Source organism: Rhea pennata, chromosome 2 (assembly GCF_028389875.1).
Source record: "Rhea pennata isolate bPtePen1 chromosome 2, bPtePen1.pri, whole genome shotgun sequence".
NCBI classification, from domain to species: Eukaryota; Metazoa; Chordata; class Aves; order Rheiformes; family Rheidae; genus Rhea; species Rhea pennata.
In genome coordinates, this window is record NC_084664.1 from 113,835,495 (window position 1) to 113,848,240 (window position 12,746).

Here is a 12,746-nt window from a genome sequence, read left to right on the forward strand (position 1 = left end):
ATCTGGGCATGCCATATTTAAGGCTATATATCTCTACTAAACTCAAAATTGGAAGCACAGGAGAGTTTGGCACAGAAGCACCTGAAGAGACTGAGTACTTGCCAGCTTTGTTTCAGATGCAGTATCGTATAGTCAATGGAATACATATGTAAGAGACCATGGCCCCTCACTACGGTCTCACTGGTTTGAACCTCAGCTGGTTTAAGAAATCTTATCATCGTGATTCATTTTATGGAAGATGCATATATTTGTAGCTCAAATTCCTTCAACATGTGCGAACTATTATGCAAACTAGGAAAGTACAAATAGAGTAACTGCCTGTAACATCTTAAGAAAATTGAGCTTGCCCATAGTGGGCAAACCTAAAGAACATCAGATAGAGTCTTTCACTGGAGAAGCTACATTTATTGGAAATTTTTGAATTTCATCATCAGAGGGTAAATGAATATACTCCATTTCTAGAAGGCAAGTAGAAAAGGCTACTAGATGTATCCTGACAAGAGAAAGTTACAGCCTAGGTATTCCAGAACGGAATAAAGCTACACAACTTGTGCCTAAACACTGTCACTTCCATTTATGAGCGCTGCCAAAGGTCGAACTGCAACCTGGAGAATCAGTTCTGAAAGAGCAGGAATCAAACAGCCTTATCTATCAAACAGAACAATTTTCAATACATGTGCCAGGTCTGCTCTTCTGTTGCATCAGTCCTGGAATAAAGTTACAAATAGCTATGTTTCCTGTGACATCTGAAGAACATTCAAAGACTACTGCTGCCTGACTCAAATACAGCAGCAAGAACAGCTTCAACCTTGTCTTGATTTCCTGCAGCTCAGCCAGCATTTGCCAAATAGGGAAACAAAGTGAATGGCACAGAAAAGACTAATTTCCTCTGAAACTAATTGAGAAGTATTTCAAATATCTAACAAAACTTGGGTTCCAGACTGCAGTATGCAAACAGCTTCAAAGTGCTGCTCATTTACCTTGCTTCTCCTCTGAGGGTCTGTGGGGAATACTCTGAGTAGCCAATATTTGAAATAGGGTAGAGCTTAATGCTCACTCTCTGCAAACCAGAATTGGTAAGGGTTTTAACTAACAAGCAAACTTTCCCCTCAAGGAGGTCTGATGTTGATATAAAAATAGGTAGGTCTGGAACTGAAACCACTTCGATGGTATGAAGGAGGTCATGTTAACCAAAAGGAAAATGAGATATTTTGAAGGAGTTCAACACCTTAAGGCCCAATACACTTAAGTGTTTCTTTGACAGAAATTAAATCCCTCCCCTTTAAACTCTGTAGGAAACAATTCTGCCACTTGTGGTAAAAAAATGCATGTAAACAGGCACATTTGAGAAGGACCTTTCAATAAAAGCTAGAGCACGAGGTTAAAAGTGTCATGAATATCTGAATATATTCAAAGACTAGTTATTTGAAACTAAGTAAGGAAGACGTTGGGAACAATAAACTATTTCATATAAATTAGTTGCAAAGTTTTCAAAATCCTATTGTCCGTGTTCATTTTTGCAATTTGTTAAATAAAATAGTTCTAAATGATTGTCAAAGAGAGGGGAGGTGGAAAGCCAGAAAACAATCACAAACTGGTTCTAAATTTACAGACATCTCAGGACATTTGAAGTGTCAAAGAACCAGAGGAAAGATGACATTATACCTCTACTTTAGCCTGCTTCTGCAAGGCCTTCTTTTTTGGTATTTCTCCTGAAGTAGCTGTTGTTACAATATCCTCTGCAGAGGAAAAGCAATACTGCTTTCTTTAGACTGGGAATTCCTCCACAGAGGTCCAGTTTCTCAGAGTAAATCAGTTCTTTCCAAGTGAGAGTGACCATCTTAAAATAAGGGAGAAGGAAATGTCCTTGGAAATCGTACATGACAAGTTACAGTGAGAATAAAGACCGAGATAAAATAAGAGGCCCTACCACCTGTTGTGACATACCAAAATCGTAACAACATTCTCACTTTTGAAGAAATTTCATAAACTGTTCTCTTTATAGCAGACTAAGCCTTCATGGTAAACTGTTCTGCATTTTTATATGAGGCCAGAAGTGTTCTGTCTGCTAACCCCCAAAAGCAACTTTAATAACCATAATTGTAGGAAAAAAATATGTATATATATATATATAGTGCAGTATCAGGTAAAAAACCTGAAGGATCCACCTGTGCTTCCCACTCTGCAGACCATCAGTCAAAAAAGACGGTGTGATGGGCTCTTCTACGCCCTTCAGAACATTCATTGGTGGTATTCACTACTCAGAATTTTCTGTTGGCCAAATTGCACAAATAGCTTATATCTCAGTAACAGAAATAAAACGATGCTTACTCAAAGGAGAAATGATTTTTATTAATGGCTCCAAGGCAGCAACTGTGAAGCATTTTCTCACCCACCTTTTGTAAATCTAAACAATGTTATTACTCTTGATTGCAGACTGAACTTGAATTTTCTTGGTATCCTTTTCCTTCAATAAAGTAATATATACATACTAAATACAATTGTTTTGTCTGTTTCTTAAGATGTAAGCTGTAAAGCTAATACTGTCATCACCATATGCCTAAAGAGCAATTCAAGGGAAGGAAAGAAAAAAAAAATCCATTTTTACCTGTTTCTTCCAGCCATGTCGCTTTATATTTCCTTTGTTTGGTATTGAAAGCCAACCTTCAAGTCTTGATTCTGTTTTTTTTTTTTTTTTTTTTTTAAAAAAAAGTTTATTAAATAATTTTAAACATGTAATAATAAAGCAGAACAACAGAAGACAAACTATTGCTAGAAAGGAAAATGTACTACATGCGGCAATAGGCAATTACCTAACAGGTCAGCAAAGCAGAATAAAAAGCACAGCTAAATAAAATACAGATATAAGCATCTATTTCATGCTCCACCACAAGCTAACACTTTATTATACAGTTACTGCAGAATAAAGTGAAGCTGTTTTCCTTGACGCCAGTGTCTAACATTGTACATAAATAGTTTGCAAAGAGCCAGGCAGAAAAGATTTTGCTTTGAAAATGTGTTACAGCTTAAATGGAGGATGATTAAGAGATTTTCAACATAAATATCATTTGACATTCAGAGGGGGTATATGAAAATATTCAGCAGGAAGAGGCAGCAAATGAAACAAACCAGACCCACATTTTCCAAGGAAAAAAGAAAAAAGCGCACAAGAGAGCAAGCAAAACTATACAGGTGTCTCATTACTCACAGAAGATAAGCATAGAAGAGAAATAAATAAGGAATGCAGGAAGAATCGACTAGATATAAAGAATAAGAGACAAACATTTTATTCATTTTTGATTGAATAATTTTCCAATGAGTTTTGTAATAACATTTTCTTACCACATAACTACTGAAATAACAATGAATGATACAAAGTGCCACAAGAAACATAACCCTCTGATGCCTAATACAAAGCACAGATTAAAAAAGGTCCTCTAGCTAACTGATACAGTTAATTTGTTTAGATTTCTTGGTAGATATTTTTAAAATGAGGAAGCTAGGTAAGAGCAATGAGAATCTATCTTGATTCTATTAATCTAAAATGACATGGTAAGGCAGCTCACAATTTTGTAATCAAAACTTTATTTCATATTATAAATTTACCTCAGAGTTGAAGAAAATTTTGTGAAAACAATTTAAAATGATCATAAAAATTTGATCTGTTGCAAATTATTTCAGAGTACAGAAATATAGCTGTATAACACATGTATTCATTACAGTAACCTTAAAAAGTGGTAGCACTGAATACTTTAGGAAGATCAACTAAAAATATACTGAAATATTCTTCACAAAAGTTTACATAAAAAGGAGCTACTGTAGGGGATAATTCTATGTGAGGTTCAGCCTAGTAAGCTCTGAGAATATATACAAACATACAAAAATTTGCCCATATACTCTAGTATTTAAAATTTCAATGGGTCTGACAGCCTGATGTTCTAGAAAGCATTCAAATTCATCATGAAGAAAAAAAAAATCTACTTTCCCACATTAGCCTTACAGTATATGGAATTTAAAAGTGGACTATACTTTAAATACAATTCTACTTTAACATTTCTCCACACACTACAGAAAATCCTCAAAATACTTTGAAAAAAGGAGGGCCCACTGAACCACTGAGATTTAGATAGGCAAAGAACATGTGCACAGGACTCTTTCCATTAAGAAATATACCTGGAAAATTCTGTATTTCTCTGTCTCTTGTAGCTGCTTAAGTATTTGGAGAGGGAGGGATAGAAGGATTTTTTTTTCCTCAGAGCTCTTTACATTCAGCAGCTTTGAAAGAGGCAATGTATTTCCTTGATGTCTGCTGTCACGACGGCTAATATTTACCCTGTTTTGAATACTTGATTGTTAATTTTAAATCAAGAAGTTATTCCATTTTTAGAAATTTTAGAAATATTCTATAGCTGATGTCCTCAATTACAAAGTGAAGTGATTAACTGCCACTAAAGAACTTAGTGTGGACTAATGTGATTTAAAAGAAAGAAAAAGTACACATCCAGGGAAACTGCAACATATGAAAATCTGGAGAAATCCAACAACAACCCATTTTAAAAGATGCATCAGGTATTTTCTGCTTATAAGGGCAGTGTTAAGAGTGTTTTCCTAATTTCACTTCTACTTCAGTATGTTTTGAAAATAATTGTGAAGAAAGTAGAAAGTGGATTAGCTATTCAACATGAATTGATTGGCATTCTTTTCTGCCTATTACAGATCTATTTTAGCAAGCAAATTCTATTTGAATGAGAGATTTCTGAGCTGTGAATAGTATCTTGCAGTTGAAAATAGTAGTTTCTGAACGTACTCCCTTTCAACAGGGCTAACATTCTTCTGGAACCAAACGTGCTCTTGGGAGGGTAGATGAGCCCTTGCATTCCAAACCTTGCCACAAAGGTTTGTCCTGATCAATTTTTATAGTGCATATATTTCCCTTATTAGAGTTAGCTATCATAACTGCAAATGTTCACCCAGACACTTCACAGACATCTGATCCAGGAGAATAGTATTTATGAGTACTCCGATTAAGAAATTAAGAAAACATGAGCTATCTAGACTTAAAAAAAGAAAAACTTTGTTTTAAAAATAGGCTCAAAACTATTGCCTGACAACTTCACTGTATTTTGGAAAGAATTCCAAAATTGGCATTTTGTATTCCCAATGCAAAAAAGCCAAGAGAGGACTCAAAAACATCTGATGGCTAGTTAGACATAATTTGGGTATAAAGAAGTCTACACATGTTGAAGTTATCTCTGTATAAATATGTACGGTTTTACATTCTAAACATCTTTGATTAATATTCCCGTTGCCATGATCCCTCATGATTTGGCACGATAAACATGAGTTCTAATAATCTACATCTTCAATAAAAACACACAAGCAGACCAGGATAGTGCCAATTCTGAGACTGTTGTTACTGTTATTTTGGAGCTGAATAATACAGGTTCTGTTGTGAGTAGTACAGCCTAGCTTTTTAACATTCAGGAATTCCTTCTGTTCAGACTCTTTCCTTAGCATCCAAAAACCTGAAGCTATTTCCTTGATAATTCCTTCCTACCCACCTTTCCCATGTGACTGATTTTCTTTCCCTGTTTATCTTCTGATAGTTTGACACAGACCTTACTAAGGATCACTGGATCTTGCTCTGAGGCATATGCAGGTGACAGCTTCCATACAGTCATCTCAGTAAGTCATACATATATCCCATATTCCATAAAATTGTTGTCCTAAATGATCCACATTTATTTTCTATCTTAACTTTTTGTAAAATGTTATTTAACATGATACTATGTGCTGTAGTTAAACTTTTAGTAAATCTCAATTTTTTAAATTATCTTGCCAGTCAGAAGGAAAAAATAATTTCAGTTAAGGGCATGGTCAAGTGCCCTACTTCTGATTAGGAAAAAACACCCTTAATTCATGATTATGTACTGTTTTCTTAGAACAATTCTATTTACAATCATGTAAGTATTAAGACTTGCTGAGTCCAGCGAGCCGGAAGAGGTATTCTACAGGCCTCATTACGCAGCAAATACTCAAGCTCTTTTAGCAAGGATTCTATTCGCACTGGAGATATCAATTGAGACATGAGCTAGCGTATCAGCTGAATCAATTATTAGCAGTGAGAATTACAGAAAATGCCTAAAAGCAAATATGAAAGAAACCTTCCTCTGAGTCATGATCCCATCCAGAAGACACACAGCCTGAGAACAGTGCTGCTCTAAATGATCCAATTCCAGCCTTGGGAGCAGTATGAATTAGCCGGGGAACTAACAGACCTTGGAGGGTTTTTAGGTCTACGAAACACAAAACCATCTCCAAGTGAGATGTAGCTATGAAGTGTGTTATCATTTGATTTCTTTGCACCTGCTGGCAAATACATAGAAGTATTTTTAAATTTTTTCTCAGTATTAGGAATTCTTTTCCCATATCATGAGAGGGCAAATGCAAAGTCTGCTGACCACAAAGTTTCACTAGATTCTCCTCCTCTAAATTATGAATTCTATCCTTGTAGCCTCTCTGGTGCACAGTAACTTAAGCTCACCAATTTGAAAAAGGACTCTGAATGCTGGGAATCTCTTTGGAATTCTGCCAATATTACGAGAGCATGGTTTCATACCAAGTTTGTCCTCAGTTAAACTAGTGACTGCCCAGACTGCCCATCCTCAAGAACTGAGATGAAGGAGTCATTGTTTCATACGTGTTTACATTATCTTGTGTTTTCGTTTATCCCTGGTGATATTTTTAGCGTGATCTAGAGAACAAGAAACTGAACAAAACCTGCTATAATTATTTATTTAATCATCTACGGTCTGACTTAAACATTCTTACAGAATGTCTTTGTCTTAGGAATAGATGCATCATCCAGTGAATCCTATTGACTACCCATCAGATGCATCTCTGATCAAGAGGCTACCCAAGGTGCTCAGAAGGAATATCTATGTGTGGGTTCTTCGCAATAAAAAAAAAAAAAAAAAAGAAAAAGAAAAAAAAGAAAAAAAAGAAAAAAGTCACCAACCAAAATACCCCCAAAACATTTGAGAAAAACTATGGTGGTGCTACAAAAGCAATGGGAACCTGGCACACAGTTGAAGATAAACAACTTTGTATTACTTAGCTGTGCAAAATGAATTGCTGTGGTCTGCCTTCTTCTGTTCTGAATAATTCTTAGACTGCAGAAAAATACCTGTGCTAGATAATCTCTGCTTCCTATGCCATTAGGTGTTTCTACTTTGAAGACTGGCTTTCTTTTCTTGCTTATAATGCTGTGGCCCTCTTCCTGTACCCTCTACTTTCCTCTGTGTGAAATTTGCCTGTACTAATGCCACTTAATTAAATTTGCTAAATTGCTTCTTATTCAGATGCTAATCGACATAGGGCCTCACTCAAAAAAAAAAAAAAAAAAAGGTGTACAGACATAATCCAAATCTACTGCTAAACAAAGTACAAGAGAGGCCCTAAAAATCTGAAGAAGGCGGCCTACCTGTATGACACAATAAAACCAGCAAGACAACTCTCTAGCAACAATCAATCAGAGGTGTTTGCCCCAGTAAAGGGCAAAAAAAGAAGAAAAGAAAAATGAAACCCTGGTAAAAGAAATAAAAAGTAAGAGGGATCATGAGTATAAGGGAGGAAGACCATAAGAAGGTCTTCCAATAATTGTGATGTTCTAATCAACAGTGGAAAAGTTGCAGCTGACCTGAAAAGATCTTGCACATATAGGAATTTTTTACTAAAAATTGAAGTGGCAGGTCCTACAACCAGAAGCCTGCTTAGGCACATTTGTCTCCAAAGGTAAAAACAAAAATAACGTACATTATGAGACAGACAAATAAAAAGCATATTCCTACAAAATTTCCAAGATCTAAGAGGTAACAGGATCATTCTGACATACAGCTACCAAGATGCTACCGGACAGAGATAAATTTTTTTTGTTTTTGTTTTTTTTACTTTAAACAGCCATTATGCTGAAAAATACTGAGAAGGAAAGCAAGGAAGTTCAAGACTACTCTCTCTAGGTATAATAAATCTAGTCTGTTTTGTTGTAGAACAAGTCAAGCTTTCCAGTTTTAGGAGTTTAGAAATTTTCAATAACACATTAGAAACTGTAGTCTTCTTCATTTAGGAGATGCTATCAAACATAAGGATTGATTCCAAACAGTAATTTAAGGAAAAAAAAAAGACACCAAAAATCTTAACATGTAAGATCTCTGATTTCTTTCTGACTCCATATGATATGGAATAAATTGAAAATTAACATCTAAGAGGAAAAATTCCTGGGAAGTACTATCAGCTCATAATACCAGAATTCATAGCAGGTGACAATTAAGACGTATTAATTCACAGATCTAATAGCCACAAGAACCCTTCAATGGAAGTTTCAATGGAAGTTTAGCCCAAAAGATGTTTCTAAACCAAAATCTAAGTATCTGTTCTAAAGCAGACATTTACTCTTCACAAGTTGATAATAGCCTGCAGGTTTACTGAACAAACTGTGTCAGAATGCAAAAGGTTTCTTGTGCAGAGCAGAAGTTGAAAAATGGACCATATCATTATCTGAATGAAAACATATTTTAGATCATTCATTTAAAAAACAACATCAAGATTAAGAAAAAATAAACTAACGGAAGACAGGACACAAAAACATACACAGAAAAAAGTAACTATGTAAAAACATATACTAAGGCTAACCTACCTGCAAGTTTCATCATTTTAAGATCCCTGGGAAAACTGTAGAATGTGGAAATCTGGGCAGCAAAGCGTATTAACAGCAAAAGAGACACCTAAAATGCTTCTATTTTTTTAATCCTATTACTCGTCCACTGAGGTCTTAAAATACCTAAAATACCATTCTGTTTTCACATATATGAATATATTTTTCTACAATAAAATTAGACTAAATTTGTAAGACAAGCATATTTATTATGAATCTCACAATAAATTACATAATAATAATTATTTAACTGTGCGCAGAAAATAAAACCTATCTCTAAAATATGGGAACGGTTGAGCACATCTTATTACTGCTAGAAGTTTTTCCATATCTGGAGATACAGAAATAGATCATGTAAGTAAAACTAGTACCTAATTACACAAAAAAGAAATCATTATCAAGTGTAATAGTGGGTCTCAAAATGTGATGCTGGAAACTGCAGCTACATGGGAACAGCTAGCAATGCTGTGATGTTTATTCTTGTTTTCGTCTGCTGAATCAGAGTACCATAATGCATAAACGCATTATGGAAACTTCTGTTACTATTTTTCACATAGGCAATTCCTGCCACTTCTCACAAAGGTGTTACATGACTATGAATAAGAACGAACATGATCAAAGCAATTTTGTATTCAAGATATAAGATACACAGTCGTGACACTGTGGAAATGCTGCATTCTTTGATGTATAGCACACTGCATTCATTACAATCAAACAGTAGCAGTGACAAATGTAAGAGTACTCTTTCTACAAAAACAGAGAAAAAGTGTATTGTTATGATAACATCAAGCCATTCAGTCAAAGGAGTGATGTGAGAAGAAATTAAGACTTAACTATAAACAGCCAAGACATGAATTTTTAAAAATAACCTCGATAGAAGTGGAGATATAGAAATTCAGTACAGAAAGAGATAGCCAAAAGGTATTTTTAAAAGGCAGCAGATTGTTTGAAAGATGGAAATAACGGACCATACCTTCCAAAACTATGTGTACACACAAAATCAAGTAGTCTAAATGTACTTTTCTCTTACCTGAAAGATTTCCATCTGTTTCATCTGGCTGGAGACTTGCAACACTGGTAGAATCCATACCTTGCTGGAGGTCCAAAATTTTCCTTCGTAGTTGTTCTATGTCACTCTCTTTACTATCCAGCTGCATCTGTAGCTCATTCCTGTATGTAGATTCTTCTGCTAGTTGCTGTAGTTATATATGCATGCAAAGTTATCATGATACCAAAAATATGGGTGTATAGTATTTTAAAATTTATATAAAAACAAAGCTCATTACTACATTTTTTCCCTACCTACCTCTAGATACATTTGATAGCATTATTAATAGAAGTGCTACTTTCTTAGAAAACAGTTAAATATCAAAGATGCAGCAATGTATTAAAGTATAAAATCGTCTGGTTAATTTATTATGATTTTTTTTGTAAAAAATTCATCTAGCAGTAAAATAAACTATATAAATAATATGCTACAACATTCACTTTTTTAGTCTTCATAATGTATCAATAGCTTCTACAGTTAAGAATTTCAAAAAGGGAAATGAATGATAAACAATAACAAGTATAGTTGCACACTTGTCAAGTTACTGCCTCACTAAAATTCTATAGCCTAGTACATCTTTTTCAGTGGAGAAGTTTTCATACTACGACAAAAACAAAGAATAATTTACCGCTTGCATTTCATTGAGCTCTTTTTGGTATTTTACTACCATCTGATTAAATTTTTCTTTTTCTTGATTAAGCTCTAATTGTAGCTTTCGGTTTTCCTTCTCCTTCTTCCTCAAATCTTGCATGTTAGCTTTCTTTCTGTCTATTTTAAAATCTTTCCGATTCATGATCTCAGCCAGTTTGTTGACAGCCTGTTAGGAAAGAGAAAAAGCAAATTCAGTAAGGATGATATATGCAAGCAAGTTTCACACAAAGCTCCCAAGTTTCTGTAGTTTGAGTATTAGATCAAATATAAATAGATGGATATATAGATATTTAGACATATTCTATTATTAAAATAGAATGAGAAAGTTTAGTTTGTATTACAGTAAAATATCACAAATAAGCCCAAAACTAAAAATATTTCAACACAAATACACTAAACATCTGTACCTCATAGTTTCTGAATCTATTAAACTGACATCCATTTCAAGTGGGGAAAGTATAGATCAGAGAGCTGAAAAAGAATATCCCCAATTTCCAGCTTTTCCAGTCACTTCCATCAATAGCTTTACACATTTAGATGTTCCAGAATATAACTACAGACATGTATTCAGTAGAGCAAAAAGTATCAATAGCATATCAATAGCAAAATTTCACAAATGTAAACAGCCCTAACCCATGTTAGAGGTAATACCAAAATGCGTACTACAGATCATGATTAACATAAATTCATCTCACAGGCACTTATTAGCACAAGAGCTAATTACACAAAAACAATAAAACAGAAATATCCAACATGTAAATTAATTACTACCTCATTTTTTAAACTGTATAGATATATACCTGTGTCTTCAGAGTTCTTTCAGTGTTGATGCTCTTCTCATAATGCATTCTAATATTATTGATTTCCTCTTCTTTTTTCATTTTGTATTCTGTTAAAATAATTTTCAACTTTCTAAGATATTTTAGGGCAAAATAATTATTTCTAAGCTTAATCACTTCTACATTTGCAGGGTTTTTTTCTCCATATTTTTGCTTTGTCATTTAACATGCAAAATACAGTTTGCAATGATAAAGGTTACTGCTGTAATACTACTGCAGTGACAGAAAAGGACCAGGAGGCTATCTTAAAGATACTAAAATGAAATAATAAAGCCAACATATGTATTTTTTGTTTCCTGATGATGACTAAATTTTTTGCCTCCAATTCCTCGGAGGCTACACTATCAAAACTGTTTCTGCAGTATCGAAAACATTTAAGCGAGTAACCAGACAAAATAAGAATGATATGACTGCACTTGCTTTCAGTACAGATTCTCAAGTCAGGCATAATGAGAAAACTGGTAAAAGGTTTTCTCTAAACAATATATGGTTTTGTTAAGTTCCCCACCCACCCCCAGTTACTCAACTCCACAGATCTTTTTATCACACCTCCAAGTTTCCTGATTTGTCCCCAAAGTTGCCAAAACTGTGCATTTCAATTACAAGGATTCCTCCACCAAAATTGCAGATTATCAATGAATAATTTCCAAATACCTGAAGTAACAAACTCCATAAACTAAGAGCTACTTAAAGCTGCTGGTTCACTCAGTCTTCCTGCTTACTAGAGTTGAGATTTTAATTGTTTTCAACAATGAAGGTAGAACATGGAAATAGAAGCAATGAACTAGAAAAAGTGGCAATTTGCCTGGAAGACACATTTTCAAGATTAAAAAAAAAAGGGTGGGGGGAGAGGCAATGACTGATGATATTTTCTATCAAACCATTTCATCCAGAATACTATCAAAGACATCCAGCAATGTGTTTTCACATTTCCCACTTTTGTTTTTCCACATACACTTAAATTAGGCTTCATAATAGATTATTTAAAACACCAAACATGACATACCTTCCTCCTGTTTCTTTATTTTTTCACTGATCTCTGAATTTTCCTTTGTTATTAAATCAACATCTTTGGTTAACGTGTTATTAGTTTCTTCCAGCTAAATGAAAACAAATATGTTTTAAAATGAGCATGCTCTACATTCTAAAAATATTTGTAATGCTATTATTTAAAATAACCTTAAATCTATAATAACCCCTCACAAAGAAAGTCATGCTTGGATTATATACAAGATAACACACTTAGCCTTTAGAATTTAAAAAAACAGTACTTCACTTCTAAGCTGTCATTGCTTCACCAGGAGGTTCAAAATACAGTTGCTCCAAGAAGAATTTTTTTTTAAATGATCTTTGCAAAACTGACAACACTTTCCCAAGATTCAGGAAATAACTACAAGCACAACTTAAGCAAAATTAGATAGACTGTCAGTGATTGAATGTGGCAGTTCTCAGTTAATTCTGTGGCACTTTGGAAGATGTGGTACCTAGAGGCCAC

At 34.3% G+C, this 12,746-nt stretch overlaps 1 protein-coding gene across 1 annotated transcript in view; it reads right to left on the reverse strand.

The window, feature by feature from the left end:
- Positions 1-12,746, reverse strand: part of ROCK1 (Rho associated coiled-coil containing protein kinase 1) — a 92,041-nt gene that overhangs the window by 10,878 nt on the left and 68,417 nt on the right. The window contains exons 24-28 of the mRNA XM_062570211.1: positions 12,258-12,351; positions 11,213-11,301; positions 10,390-10,578; positions 9,744-9,909; positions 2,609-2,679 (exon numbers count right to left, since the gene is read on the reverse strand). Of these exons, the coding sequence (XP_062426195.1) occupies positions 2,609-2,679; positions 9,744-9,909; positions 10,390-10,578; positions 11,213-11,301; positions 12,258-12,351 (609 nt within the window). The remainder of the gene's footprint in view (positions 1-2,608; positions 2,680-9,743; positions 9,910-10,389; positions 10,579-11,212; positions 11,302-12,257; positions 12,352-12,746) is intronic.